Source organism: Gracilinanus agilis, chromosome 5 (genome assembly GCF_016433145.1).
Source record: "Gracilinanus agilis isolate LMUSP501 chromosome 5, AgileGrace, whole genome shotgun sequence".
In the NCBI taxonomy this organism is placed as follows: Eukaryota; Metazoa; Chordata; class Mammalia; order Didelphimorphia; family Didelphidae; genus Gracilinanus; species Gracilinanus agilis.
The window spans coordinates 196594078-196606913 of NC_058134.1; the positions used below are offsets into that span (position 1 = coordinate 196594078).

Here is a 12836-nt window from a genome sequence, read left to right on the forward strand (position 1 = left end):
GGGGTTAAGTGACTGGCCCAGGGTCACACAGCTGGGAAGTGTCTGAGACCATATTTGAACCCAGGACCTTCTGTCTCTAGGTCTGGCTCTCCATCCACTGAGCTTCCCCCTCCATAATGTCTTGTATACAAAGTAGATTCAAGTCAAAACAGTTGACTGTCCCATGAAACTTTTCCACGTCACACTGTATTCTGGTACTGCCTTTGCCACCCATTCGGATGCCTAGGATGGTCCTCAATGGCGGTGTCTTCCCTACCTATGAGTATGATGGTAAACAGAACATCCTTGCAGGATGAGCAAATATAGAGGTTGAGACCTCTGAAGCCTTCTTCCCTTGCCCCCTGGCAGAGCATGGATGGGTTTGACCTCAACCCACCACTTTTAGTGCTCCTTCTGCCATGAAGCAGGCATTGTTGGCCACCCACTTACCCCACCTTCTTTCCAACTCCCTTTATCTCTTCACTCTTTTTTTTTTTATTATTATTTTTTTAAACCCTTAACTTCTGTGTATTGGCTCCTAGGTGGAAGAGCGGTAAGGGTAGGCAATGGGGGTCAAGTGACTTGCCCAGGGTCACACAGCTGGGAAGTGTCTGAGGCCAGATTTGAACCTAGGACCTCCTGTCTCTAGGCCTGGCTCTCAATCCACTGAGCTACCCAGCTGCCCCCTTATCTCTTCACTCTTAACAGTGTTACTCAGCAAGTTCCCCTCCGGTGGTGTTCCTGCCACAGTGGGGGCCACACAAGCCTTTCCATTCTAAACATACCTGAATCCAGATAAAATAATAACGACATTTTTCAAACTAGAAGGAGGCAGAAGAGATCATCTAGTCCAATCCTCTCGTTTGACAAACTAGCCATGAAACCATAAGCAAATCATTCTGCTTTTCTGAGCCTTTGGGGGGTGAGGGGGGCGTATCTCTAAAGTAGGGCCAATGCTTCACCAGGCATAGAGTTCTCCAGAAATAGGAGATTGTACTATTAGAATACATTGATCAGGGCAGCTAGGTAGCACAGTGGATAGAGCGCTGGGCCTGGGTTCAAATGTAGCCTCAGGTACTTCCCAGCTTTATGACCCTGGGCAAGTCACTTAACTCCAGTCATCTAACTCTTATTGCTCTCCTGCCTTAGAATTTATATTTAGTATCAAGTTTAAGACAAAAGATAAGAGTTAAAATATATATATTTACATTTATATATATGATCATCCCAAATGATATCTCGGTCCTTACATTCCATAAGACAATGCTCTACTCCATTTTTTTAATTTGAGCAAGAGCACATTTGTCCTCACCTCTGTGCCCTAGCCTCTCTAAAGGGGACAGTATTCTACCAAGAAAATGGGTATTTTCATTTATAAAACTCTCCTCTTTCATGTCCTTCAGCATTTTAAAAATTCATCTGCAAAAAAAAAAGCATTAATAATAGTCATAGTGCTTTAACGTGCTTTGATATTACATGTATAACTCAGATCAAATTGCTTCCCAGCTTCAGGAAAGGGGAGGGAAGGAGGGAGACAATTTGGATCACAGAACTTCAGAAAACTTACGTGGAAAATTGTTATTGCACGTAATTAGTAAAAACAAAATACATCTTTTAAAAAAAATAAAATAAGAAACTTTAAAGCACTTTATGATATTGTCTCCGTTTTACAGATATTGTCTCACTTGATCTTCACAACAACTCTGTGAAGTAGGTGCTGTTATTGTCCCTGTTTTACAGATGAGGCCAACAAAGGTTAAGTGACTTGTCCCTGGTCATCAGCCAGTGTCTGTCTGTTTGACTCCAGGTGTAGCCCCATAACCACTAGCTACGTTGAACCTAACCATGATCCTGTACAAGTTTGACTTTTTATAAAGAACATGCAAAATACAGTCCTTATTTTCTAGGAATCTCCAGTCTTAAGAAGCTGGCATCTCATGGTTGTGTGAGACTTCTATCACTCAAGTCCAGTTAGATCATAATACTCTCAAAGAGCATCTTCTATGAAATTCAGTTCACTAACTGCTTCCCTGAATTGTTAAATATTTTCTTGGCAAATTCGTAGACATGTATTCTCCATTAACTGTGTCATCCCAACAAGAAAAATGGTTGCTGGCATTCTCTGTTTCACAAGCAACAGAAAAAGTCTACTGATTTGGCCAGGGTAATCCAGCATGGTTATGTCTTTCCTCTGCCTCTCAATCCAGTGTTCTTTCTCCTTGGCTATGCCTTTTTCTTGGACCTAGTGTACAAAATCAACTAAGCCAGGAGATGTTGGTTTTTTTAAAGATCATTTGTAGAACTTCTGTAAGAATTGATTGTAAAACTGGTGTGTTTTTTCTTCTCTCCTTTCTGCCCTCTCCTCTAGGTGTTTATATCTTGATTGGGGCTGGTGCCCTTATGATGCTGGTGGGTTTCCTGGGCTGCTGTGGGGCCGTGCAGGAGTCCCAATGCATGTTGGGCTTGGTGAGTGTCCCTTTTGAAACTGTCCCATCACTCCCCTCTGATGCTCTTAATCCCATCCATTCAGAGATGGCACAGAATACCTCTTTGTCTTGGAAAGGATCGTCCAAGGACACAAACCATCCCAATATCTCTCTCCCTTAGGGTAGCCTTCCCTATCTATTAGTAAGAGAAGGGGGGGGGCGCTAGTAGTGGGTGGTCAGCCTAGTTATATCCTAGTTCTCTTGGTAGTGACTGGTTTTCTCTTCTTTCCTCCTGGATTCTATCTCATGGCCACCCCTAGGCAACTAAAGGCCAGAACTTTGCTTTTCCTTTTTTTGAAGACCACGTTTGCTTTTTTTCCCTGAATCCACAGGTATCTTTGCTCTTTCTCACTTGAAAATAACTCTCATTCCCTTAACTCTTCCCAGCATCTATCACCTCTTCTCCATTTTCCCAAGAATCTTTGTGAATAAAATGTGACCATATTGTTAACCGCAAATCAATGCTTTTATAATTTATCAACCTAGGGATTGTTTTGGTCTCCCTTTCCCTTTGGAAGGACTTCCTATTTTCTCTCTTCTAAGTCTTTGGCTTTTTTCCCCCCTGACTTTTAATCCTACTGCTACAATAATACTTTCCCTTTCCTCTTTGGCATGTGACTAGTGTCCCCAGAAGCCCATTCCCCAGGATTTCCATTCTCCTTTGTTTCAGGACACAATAAGAAATCTATCAAGAATATGCTGAAAATTGTACAGAATACATCCTGAATGATCTAACTACTTTTATGGGGGTATGAGGATGTGGAGGGGTTTTTTCCTAACTCCTGCCCATTTTGTTTTTTCAGTTCTTTGCCTTCCTCTTGGTGATTTTTGCCATCGAAATAGCTGCTGCCATCTGGGGTTATTCCCACAAAGAAGAGGTAGGTTTCACCTGGAAGGACTCTTTTCCGTTTCTTAGAATAGTCTGGTCATGAGACATTGGTTTTAGCTGTCCTCTTTGCTGGTTTTTGGCAAAATCTTATTTTATCATGAAGTAACATACACACACATACTTATGTATATTCATGTTAGGGACCAGCAGTAATTCATCTCTGTTCCTTCAGTTGAAAATATTGAGGAAGTCTTCAGTGGAAACTAAAGTGTCTTAATTGGCAACAGGTTAATCATCAGATCCAGTGACCTTTTCTTAGTCCTCATCCCCTTTGGCTCTCCCAACACTTAGATATACATTGTAAACTATCCTTTCCTCCTAAATGTTCTCCCCCAGACCTCCACCAAAAAAGAGTGCTCAAGAAGACATGGCCTCCTAAGAAAAGCAAAGAGGAGATATTTAGTATCTTTATTAGGTCCATATATTATTATATAGAGTGCCTACTCAGCCAATAAGTATTGTAGAGGCTGTAAAGCTGTGGGAAACAAGGTTCCTCCTCTAGAAGAGAAGATAAAACAAATACAAATAATTGGAATACAAAGCCCAACATGCTCAAGTGTTACAAGAAGGGCAAAAAGTAAGCTAGGAGTTCAGAGGTAAGAGAAACCTCACTCAACTAAGGGCATCCAAGGTTTCGTGGAAGAAGGGAACTTTCAAGCTAAACTTTCTGGAGGCACAGATAGATACGGTAGGAAATTTCAAGCCAGGAAATGTCATGAACCAAGACAAAGCTAAGAAATGGAGAGTCTTTGAATTTGACTGCATTGTAAAGGTGTAATGTGAGAGAATGTCACACAGTGATAAAAGGATGACTGAATGCTCAAAGCCAGAAAGCTGGAAAGGGTTTTCTATCTCACCCTTCCTTTTTAGTTTGGAAATTAAGCTACGAAAGCTTACTGTTACAGTAAGACTTTTGGGGCACCCACCCTGGGTGCACAGTATATCTGTTTACATGTGGCTATATATATGTGGAGAAATGCTTATATAGATACATGCATGGAGATGTGTGCATATATCTAGATCTATGCTATTTATTTAGTACCAATTCTCAGACAGAAGGTAAGGGTTCTATTTTTTTTTTTTTTTAAAAAGGAGTTTGAGAAGAATCCTTTAGTATTTTGAAAACCCTGGGAGAAGAAATGATTAAAAGGAAGTAGTTACCAGTGTCAAATACTGCAAAGAGGTGAAAGGGGGATGGGAATTAAGTAAAAGTCAGTGGATTTGACAATAAAAGGGTCACTGATGACCTTGAAGAAAACAATTCAGTTAAGTAGGAGATATTGATGCCATATCATTACTTGAGAAGTGAGTTAGAGTAGAGAAAGGAAGGCCCTGAGTGCGAATATCTTTTCCTAAGAATCTGCCTATGAAACAGAGAAAAAAGGTATCAAATGACAGCTTGAGGGGATGAGTCAGGATAAAGTGAAGGTTTTTGAAGGGTAGTAGATATGTGGCAATTAGAATCTTCATAGCAAGGAAAGAAGGAATAGATAAGTTTAAAATTAGGGAGAGAAAAGGGATGATTGAAGAGGTGAGTTCTTAGAGGCAAAGGGAAGGTTCAGAATCAAAGGTATGAGCAGAAGATAGCTGCCTACCTTAGCAGTCCCCCTACTGTTGAGATGATGGGCAGTAAATGGAAAGGAAAAGATAGGTGAGACGGTTTTGGTTTTTTGGTTTTGTTTAGTTTTGAGTTTTTCGAATATAGTGGACATATTTGGAGGTAGAAGGGAGCCAGTCAAGGGGAGGAGATTGAAAATGGGAGAGAAGGGATAATGTAAATTCCTAGAGGGTAAAGGAGAAGGAGGAGACTAAGGAACATGAGGGCTCACCTCACATGGCCTTTGTTTTCTCCAAAAATAAGTAATGAGCTCATCTACTGAAAGAAGGAAAGGAGGCTACTTAAATAGACATGATTTTCAACAGTTGCTACAAGGAATGAGTAAAAGAATTTGTAAAATAAGAGTCATTGTTCTTCTTTGGGTCCATCTGCAGGTGATTCATGAGGTCCAGGCATTTTATAAGGAAACTTACAGGAAGATGAAGGACCAAGAAAGTCCCTACAAGGACACCCTCAAAGCCATCCACCAGGCGGTGAGTCTTCCATGCCTAGTGGCTCTTACTTCTTCAGAGGGGCTGGGATATGGACAGGCATGCAGGTCCATGGCATACCAACTCCAATAATAGTTGAACGAAACTTTGCTTTTCTGCCCTTTTTTTTTTTACATGCCCTGCACTTATCTCATTACAGCTAGATTGTTGTGGTTTGACTGGGGCTCCAGACCAGTTCCTCTCGGGCACCTGTCCCAGCAAGGATGCTCTCTCAATGCTTACTGTGAAGGTAAAAACAATAATTTCTTCTCTCCTCCCTCTTCCCCCACCCCCAGCTATATGAGTATATATACCATTTAATCTCCAAGTATCTTCTAAGTAAATACCTCTTGGGGTACCTAGGTGGCTCAGTGGATAGAGAACCAGACCTGAAGACAGGAGGTCCTGGGTTTAAATCTGGCCTCAGACATTTCCTAGCTGTGTGGCCCTGGGCAAGTCACTTAACCCCCATTGTCTAGCCCTTATCACTCTTCTGCCTTGGAACCAATACTTAGTATTGGTAAAAGTGTAAACATACATACATATATAAATACCTTCATCCCTCTGCGGTAGCTGGTACCTTTGTCTTCCCCATCCTCTCCTCTATGATACCCTTCTGTCTCTATTTTGCCCACAGTAGCAAAATAGGAGGTGGCTGGGGAGAGCACCCAGATGTTCCTAGCAATCCCTGTGATGCCCACAGCATCTGGTACAGGGGTATAACTTTCATACCTTAGAGCTCCCTCCTCTGACTCACAGTACAAACATTTTCAACGTGGCGTAGTTAAAAGAACACTGAATGTAGCGACTTGGGTTAAACTCCTTTTTCCAACGCTTAATCTTTGAGTTAGTGAACAAATAATTTGACTTAAGACTCAAGTTTTTTCCTATGTAAAATGGAAAAATATACAACTAACATTCCAAGAGTCAAGAATTTCTTATGATACTAAAATATAAAAATACTTTATAAATATGAAATATTAATGTAATTTTGGAAATACCTAACCTGAACCAGACCCTAAGATAGCATATTAAAAACTTGTTCCTCTGGGTGCAGCTAGGTGGCTCAGTGAATTGAGAACCAGACCTACAGAAGGGAGATCCTGGATTCAAATGTTGCCCAGACACATCCAAGCTATGTTTGGGCAAGTCACTTTAACTCCAATTGCCTAGCCCTTATTGCTTCTCTGGAACAGATACTTAGTATTGATTCTAAAACAGAAGGTAAAGGCTTAAAAAAAATGTATTCCTCTCTACATCTCCCAGCCAGTGTTTTGTGGCCCTTCCACATTTTTTCTACATTTTATTTCTTGGCCTCCAGCTAAGATTTCTTCTCTTGAATGCTTATTCTCTGCCTTTTCCCCATTTGTTGTCCTTCTTATCAATCTATCCCAGAGTGTGCTGTTTGCAAGAAGATGACTAGTCTCTAATATGGGTAAAGCTAGGTCAAAGCATGTGACACAAACTTGTGTTCTCTCCCTAAAGTCTTGCCCACAAGCTATTGAGGAAATCTTCAACAGTAAATTCCACATCATTGGAGCCGTCGGCATAGGGATTGCTGTTGTGATGGTGAGTACGGGCAAGGGATAAAGGGGTCGCTCGCTTATGGTGTAATGCTAGGCAAGCTTAGAAAGGAAGTTATGGAAATCAGACCTCAGTCCTCTCCAGAATAGACATTGGCAGGGACAAAGAATATAGCTAAATGGGGTCATTAAACCGGGATGTGGATGAACAGTGAGGCATTTGTTAAGTGGTGGGTAGGCGAGTACCACCTGGGAAAGGTGATCAGAGAGGACTAGTTGAAAGAGCCCCACGTCCAGATTATACAAGGCAGGGGGGACTCCTGTAGGCCCATGCTGTGTATGAAGCACCCCACCAGTTATTTTGGCAGTGATTCTCCACCCCAACTCCACAAAGATGGACTGCTCAGTTTTCCAAGGGCAGATGTCAAGTTAGGGATTATTTGGGCCCTTTGCTTACTTATACACAGTCCTAAGATCCATTTTGCCATTGTTGCAAACTCTTCCCTTTCCAACTTTTTAACAAATCAGTGCTGATCACTATGAGCCAAATTTACTTAACTGACTTTTACCTCTTAATTCCGTGGTCCAGCATCTGCTACAAGCAGTATGAGAGCTTCTAGAAGGCATTCAGAGATTACCAAGTGTAGTGTATACTTTAAAAAAAAATAAATAAAACTCCAGAAAGTAGCCAATGAGAAAAGAAGAAAAGAATGCTGAACTAGCAAATAATTCACTTTAGAGCGAGTCAACACAGCTTGTGATTGATTCCAAACTCCCTAGGCAGCGGCCAAAGAAGAGGTGCACTAATATGATTAAGCCATGTAGGACCCTGATATTGATCATTCTTTTATCTATAATGGAATTGGGCATAACTAGTAGAGTTCTCAACCCAAAAAAAAAAAATGATAAGGCCATAAAAGACCTTGACCCTCCTTAAATAGGTTTCCCTATAGTCAAGGCAAAGAGCTCTGGTTGGGACAAATCTCCCACTTGAATCCCAAAGCAAAGACCAACTAATAGTCCTACTTCCTCTAGACCCATCCCTGCCACCACCCAAGAGAGTTCTCATCACACAGAGGAAGACACCTTAAGATGCTTATTCTAGTTCTACCTCAACCATTTGTTCCCTCTTTAGTTTTGGACAATTCTAGCACAGGGCTTAAAAAGCAGTGCCAGAATTCAAGCCCAGACCCCTTGACTGCTAAAGTTCTTTCTACTCAACTGTGTGCTATTCTGTTCTAAGAAATGAGGGCTCATATTGATCCTCCCTTCTCTTGACTATGACTTTCGTACACTGGAGATCTCCAAGCGATGAACGTTCTATAGCTTTCAGAGATAGTAGATTTCAGTTTCCTGAAAGTTTTAGCAATATTCAGGAAATTCTGTGATACCTAACTGTAGTAAAGTCTTAGCTTCCCATAGAAAATGTCATCCTTGGGTTTCTAAAAACTGGAAAGACCTCCAGGAACTGATGCAGAGCAAAATGAGCAGAAACCAGGAGAACATTGTGCATGGAAACTGAAATACTGTGGTACAATCAAATATAACAGATTTTTCTACTGGTAGCAATGCAATGATCCAGGACAATCCTGAGGGACTTGGGAGAAAGAACACTATCTGCATTCAGAGAAAGAACTGTGGGAGTAGAAACTTAGAAGAAAGCATGATTGATTACATGTTTCGATGGGTATCTCAGGGGTTCTGGCTTTAGAAGAACATTCTATTACAAATATGAATAATATGGAAATAGGTTTTGAACAATGATACATGTATAACCCAGTGGAAGAAGAGAGAGAAAGAACATGAATTTTGTAAGGGGGGGGCGATTCTAATAAATAAGTATTTTTCTTTAAAAAAGAAAGAGAAAATGTCCTTGAGGGGCATCAAGGTATCTCAGTGGGCAGAAAACTAGACCTGGAAGGGAGAACCTGGGTTCAAATGTGGCCTTCAGATCTTCTTAGATGTGTGACCCTAGGCAAGTCACTTAATCTTAATTTCCTAGCCCTTGCCAATCTTCTGCCTTACAACTGATAGTAACAATTCTACAATAGAAGTTTGGGTCTAAAAAAAAAAGAAAGAAAGAAAAGAAAATGTTCTCCTTGTAATTGTCTTACCTTAGAGATAATAATTGCTTTACCTTCCTTTTCCTCTTCCCTTCAACCTTCTCCTTTTTTCTTCTCGAATATTTTATTGACCTCCTTAATTTTGAAAAATACCATCCTTTCCTTTTGATTGCTCATCACCTCCCAAATAGAACTCTCTCTTATAAGTAAAAACAGTTAGGCACCACAAATAATTCATTAATCATGTCTGAAAATGTCTTCCTTGTCCATCACCCCTCTGCCAAAAGCAGGACAGCCTGGTCTTCTTCAGATAGAACCATCTGATTTCTGGCTTCTTTTCATTCCAGATCTTTGGCATGATTTTCAGTATGATTCTGTGCTGTGCTATCCGGAGGAACCGAGAAATGGTCTAGAGTCTTTGCTTTCATCCCCTGAGCAGGAAAGTCTGCCCTCTAGAATTGTTTTGTTTGTGTCTTTTGTTTTATTTTGTTTGCCACTAACTTTAGTATTCATTCCGCATTTTTAAATGGACAAAGTTGTTCTATATTTGTTATCTTTTTAATGCCTTATTTGATATTGATATTTGTAGATGAGGGTTTTTTGGTTTTTGCTTTTATGGTCAAAGAAATCCTGCAATGAAAGGTACTATATTTGCTAGACTCTAGTCAAAGATACTGTACATAATAAAGGACCATATGGGTCTTTAAATAGATTAAAAATGTCTTATCTCAGATTTAATCAGGATGTAACTTATGTTGAAGACAATTTCATACATAATAAAGATTATGACAATAAGTTTGACTGAGTTGTTTAAATGGCCTCCTCCCCCTTGACCACTGAAAAGGAAATTGTGTTATTAGATGAAATTACCTACAATCCACTTTTTTTAATGCTTTATTGATGGTTTTTGTAGTTCTACCCAGGATTTCTTCCTTTTCTTCACTCTTCCCCCACTCAGAAATGGAATGTTCTTGAGTTGTGTATAGAGTCAAATAATCCATATGTCTGATTAATCCTGCCTCTTGGCGCCTTCTCTGAGTCCTGATTCATAAAACAATCCCAGAATCTGAAGGAACCACAGTGGTCTAGTTTAACCAGAACCTGAACAAGAATCTTCTCTGCCCCATGCTCCACATATGGTCCTGCAGCCTTTATGTAAAAAATTCCTTCAGAGGGGAAGCCACTGTTTGCCAAGGGGGCCCATTCTCCTTTTGGATCACTCTCATTGTTTAGGAAGGCTTTCCTTTCATCAAACCTACATGTACTTCTGCAAATTTTGCCCATTGCTCCCAGTTCTATTCACTCCACCAAAAGGAAAAAATTTAATCTTTCCACATGATAGTCCTTTAATTCCATAAATAAAACTATCAAATCTCTATTACCTGGAGATTTAACCATTTAACATCAATTAGCTTTTATAAAGAGATAGTTGCTTTGAAGATATCAAAAGAACAAAAGTAAAACAACATCCACACACACACACACACCCAACATCTTAAGGGACACACCTTTATCTTAGGGATCCAGCACCTTAGTTTTACAAATGAGTGGATTAAGGCTCAGAGAAATGAAATAACTTCATCTCAGTCTCTGAAAAGAGTGGATACACTCTTAGCACAATTTCCACATAACATTGGTCCCACCAAGTTTACATCCAAAGGTGGTATCACATCTAGATTCCTTACTCACCAAGGTATCAATGTTAAGCTGACTACAAAAAAACAATGAGTTACCCAGGTCTCCAGTCCTTTTACCTAGAAAAGAACAGATAAGAGTGCCAAAGAACCCAGGCTATGTTCCCAATGCCTCCTAGAGGAGATGACCCAGGGCATCTTCCCATATCTCTTTTGGGCACCATCAATGGAGCCAGAGAATCACCAAGGCTATACAACCAAAAAGAATAACTGAGACTTTTGTCCCTCGTGCCTTTTTGAAGATACTCCCTCTTCTGACTGCAGAAAGTCTTCTAACCATGTGGTTAGCAGATTGGAAGCAGTTATGAGACACCTACACATTTTCAAGTCTTACCAAGACATTTCTATTATATTTCATCATAACTCCTAGATACAGCTCACTCTCCCCACATGGGAAGGCACTATCTCTCCCTAGCTCTCTCCGCATGGGAATACACCACCAGAGGCACTTTGCACATTTGCCAGTCCCCGTTATGTAAGGATATAGGAAAGAGCCAGTAGATAGGAAGAGATGCAAGATTAACGTGTGGATGATAGTGGAAGCAACCTTCTAAATAAGGTGTGTTTGAGGATTCACATAAAATAGAGTTCAAAAGAGAAACAAATCCCTGTCCTTGTATTGACTTAGAAAACCACAAATTCACATTATCTGTGTTGTATTTTCATTTATTTTGTTAAAATTTCCCAGTAACATTCTAATCTAGTTCTGACAGTATAACTGATATAAAGGAATTGGTCCTGAGAAGGAAAAAGTCCACCTCTTCAGAGACAGGAGTTAACGAGGAAATAGTAGGGGGAAATATTTAAGCAGTATGTTAAGGAGGATGGAAGAAGGAGCTCTCCAGTGATTGACTTCAAAGTGCTAAAGGAGATGCAAGGAAGAAGTCATGAACTAAGGGAATTAAAGAAGATAGAGGAAGGTGCATTTGATTTAGTCTTTAAAGGATGCCCAGAAATTAAACAGTTGAGGAAGATAGCATTCCAGACAGAGCAAGCAGCATGGATATATGTAATAGCAATATTCACCAGGACTTCCTAATACACAATGGAAGCTAAGTTAGTTTTTTCCTAAAAGGCAAGAAAACTACCCTAGAGACTTGACTGGGCCCACAAACTAAGAGCCAAACCTTTAGCATGGCTTTCTGGATGCTTAAGGACATAAAAAAGACCAAGCCATGAGGAGTTAGTGACCTTCAGATTTGGCAAATAGCCCTCTGTGGTGAGTCACCGCACCTTGCCCCACTGGCCAGTATAGAGACAAAGGGAGCGGAATCTATCTGAATCAGTGTTATATCTTGACTGATTGTCCCTTCCATGATATGGCTAAGTAAATTTCCTTTTCTAAACTGCTATATAATCGATGGGTGTCTCATTTTATTGAAGTCTTTGCCCTGAGCTACTGAAACAACCTGAATGAGACTTAACCTGCCACGATAAACAAAAGTAACTGAGGTGGAGAACTTGCAACAGGACAAGAGGCGGTCCAAGCTGGTTAGAGTGTAAAGTATGATCAATAAGAAAGAAGAGAAAAAAGTCCCCATATGCTGCAAAATATTTCTAGCATCACATTTTTTTTTGTGATAGCAAAGAACTAGAAACTAAGTAGATGCACATTAATTTGGGACAGACTAAAACAAAGGGCTGATGAATGTAATGGAATATTACTGGACTAATCGAGGACAAATGTACCGAGTACAGAGAAGCCTGGAAAGATCTCCATGAACTGATGCAGAAGGAAATAAGCAGGGTCAAGAAAATAACAGTCACAGTAACTGCAACAAAGTAAATAGAACAACCACCAAAAAAAAAGAACAAACATTGCAAGATTATAAAAGCAACATCTTAAAAGGGATAGGAACGTGTCCACACATTTAAAATCTATATCAGGTAGCTTACCATCCATCTCAAGGAGCAAGGGGAAGTGGAAGGGAGGGAGAGGATTTTCAGCTCAATTTTAAAAAAAAACATATTAAAAACTTTTTACATGTACTCATGGGAAAAATTTAAGTACTATTTGAAAGGAGATATGAGAAGAGACTTCCAACTCACTGCTTTGCAGAGATGAGAGCACATTGCACATATTTTTGGACTTTTTTTGATGTATTGGTCAGTGG

At 40.2% G+C, this 12836-nt stretch overlaps 1 protein-coding gene across 2 annotated transcripts in view; it reads left to right on the forward strand.

Annotated features, from left to right (window-relative positions):
- Positions 1 to 9823, forward strand: part of CD9 (CD9 molecule) — a 52268-nt gene extending 42445 nt beyond the window's left edge. The window contains exons 3-8 of one of the 2 annotated variants that reach the window (XM_044679777.1): positions 2348 to 2445; positions 3269 to 3343; positions 5347 to 5449; positions 5607 to 5692; positions 6928 to 7011; positions 9376 to 9823. In XM_044679777.1, the coding sequence (XP_044535712.1) occupies positions 2348 to 2445; positions 3269 to 3343; positions 5347 to 5449; positions 5607 to 5692; positions 6928 to 7011; positions 9376 to 9441 (512 nt within the window). In that variant the 3' untranslated portion in view covers positions 9442 to 9823. Of the gene's footprint in view, positions 1 to 2347; positions 2446 to 3268; positions 3344 to 5346; positions 5450 to 5602; positions 5693 to 6927; positions 7012 to 9375 lie in introns of both variants that reach the window. The other variant, XM_044679776.1, reaches the window with a different exon arrangement.
- The last annotated feature ends 3013 nt before the right edge of the window (positions 9824 to 12836 follow it).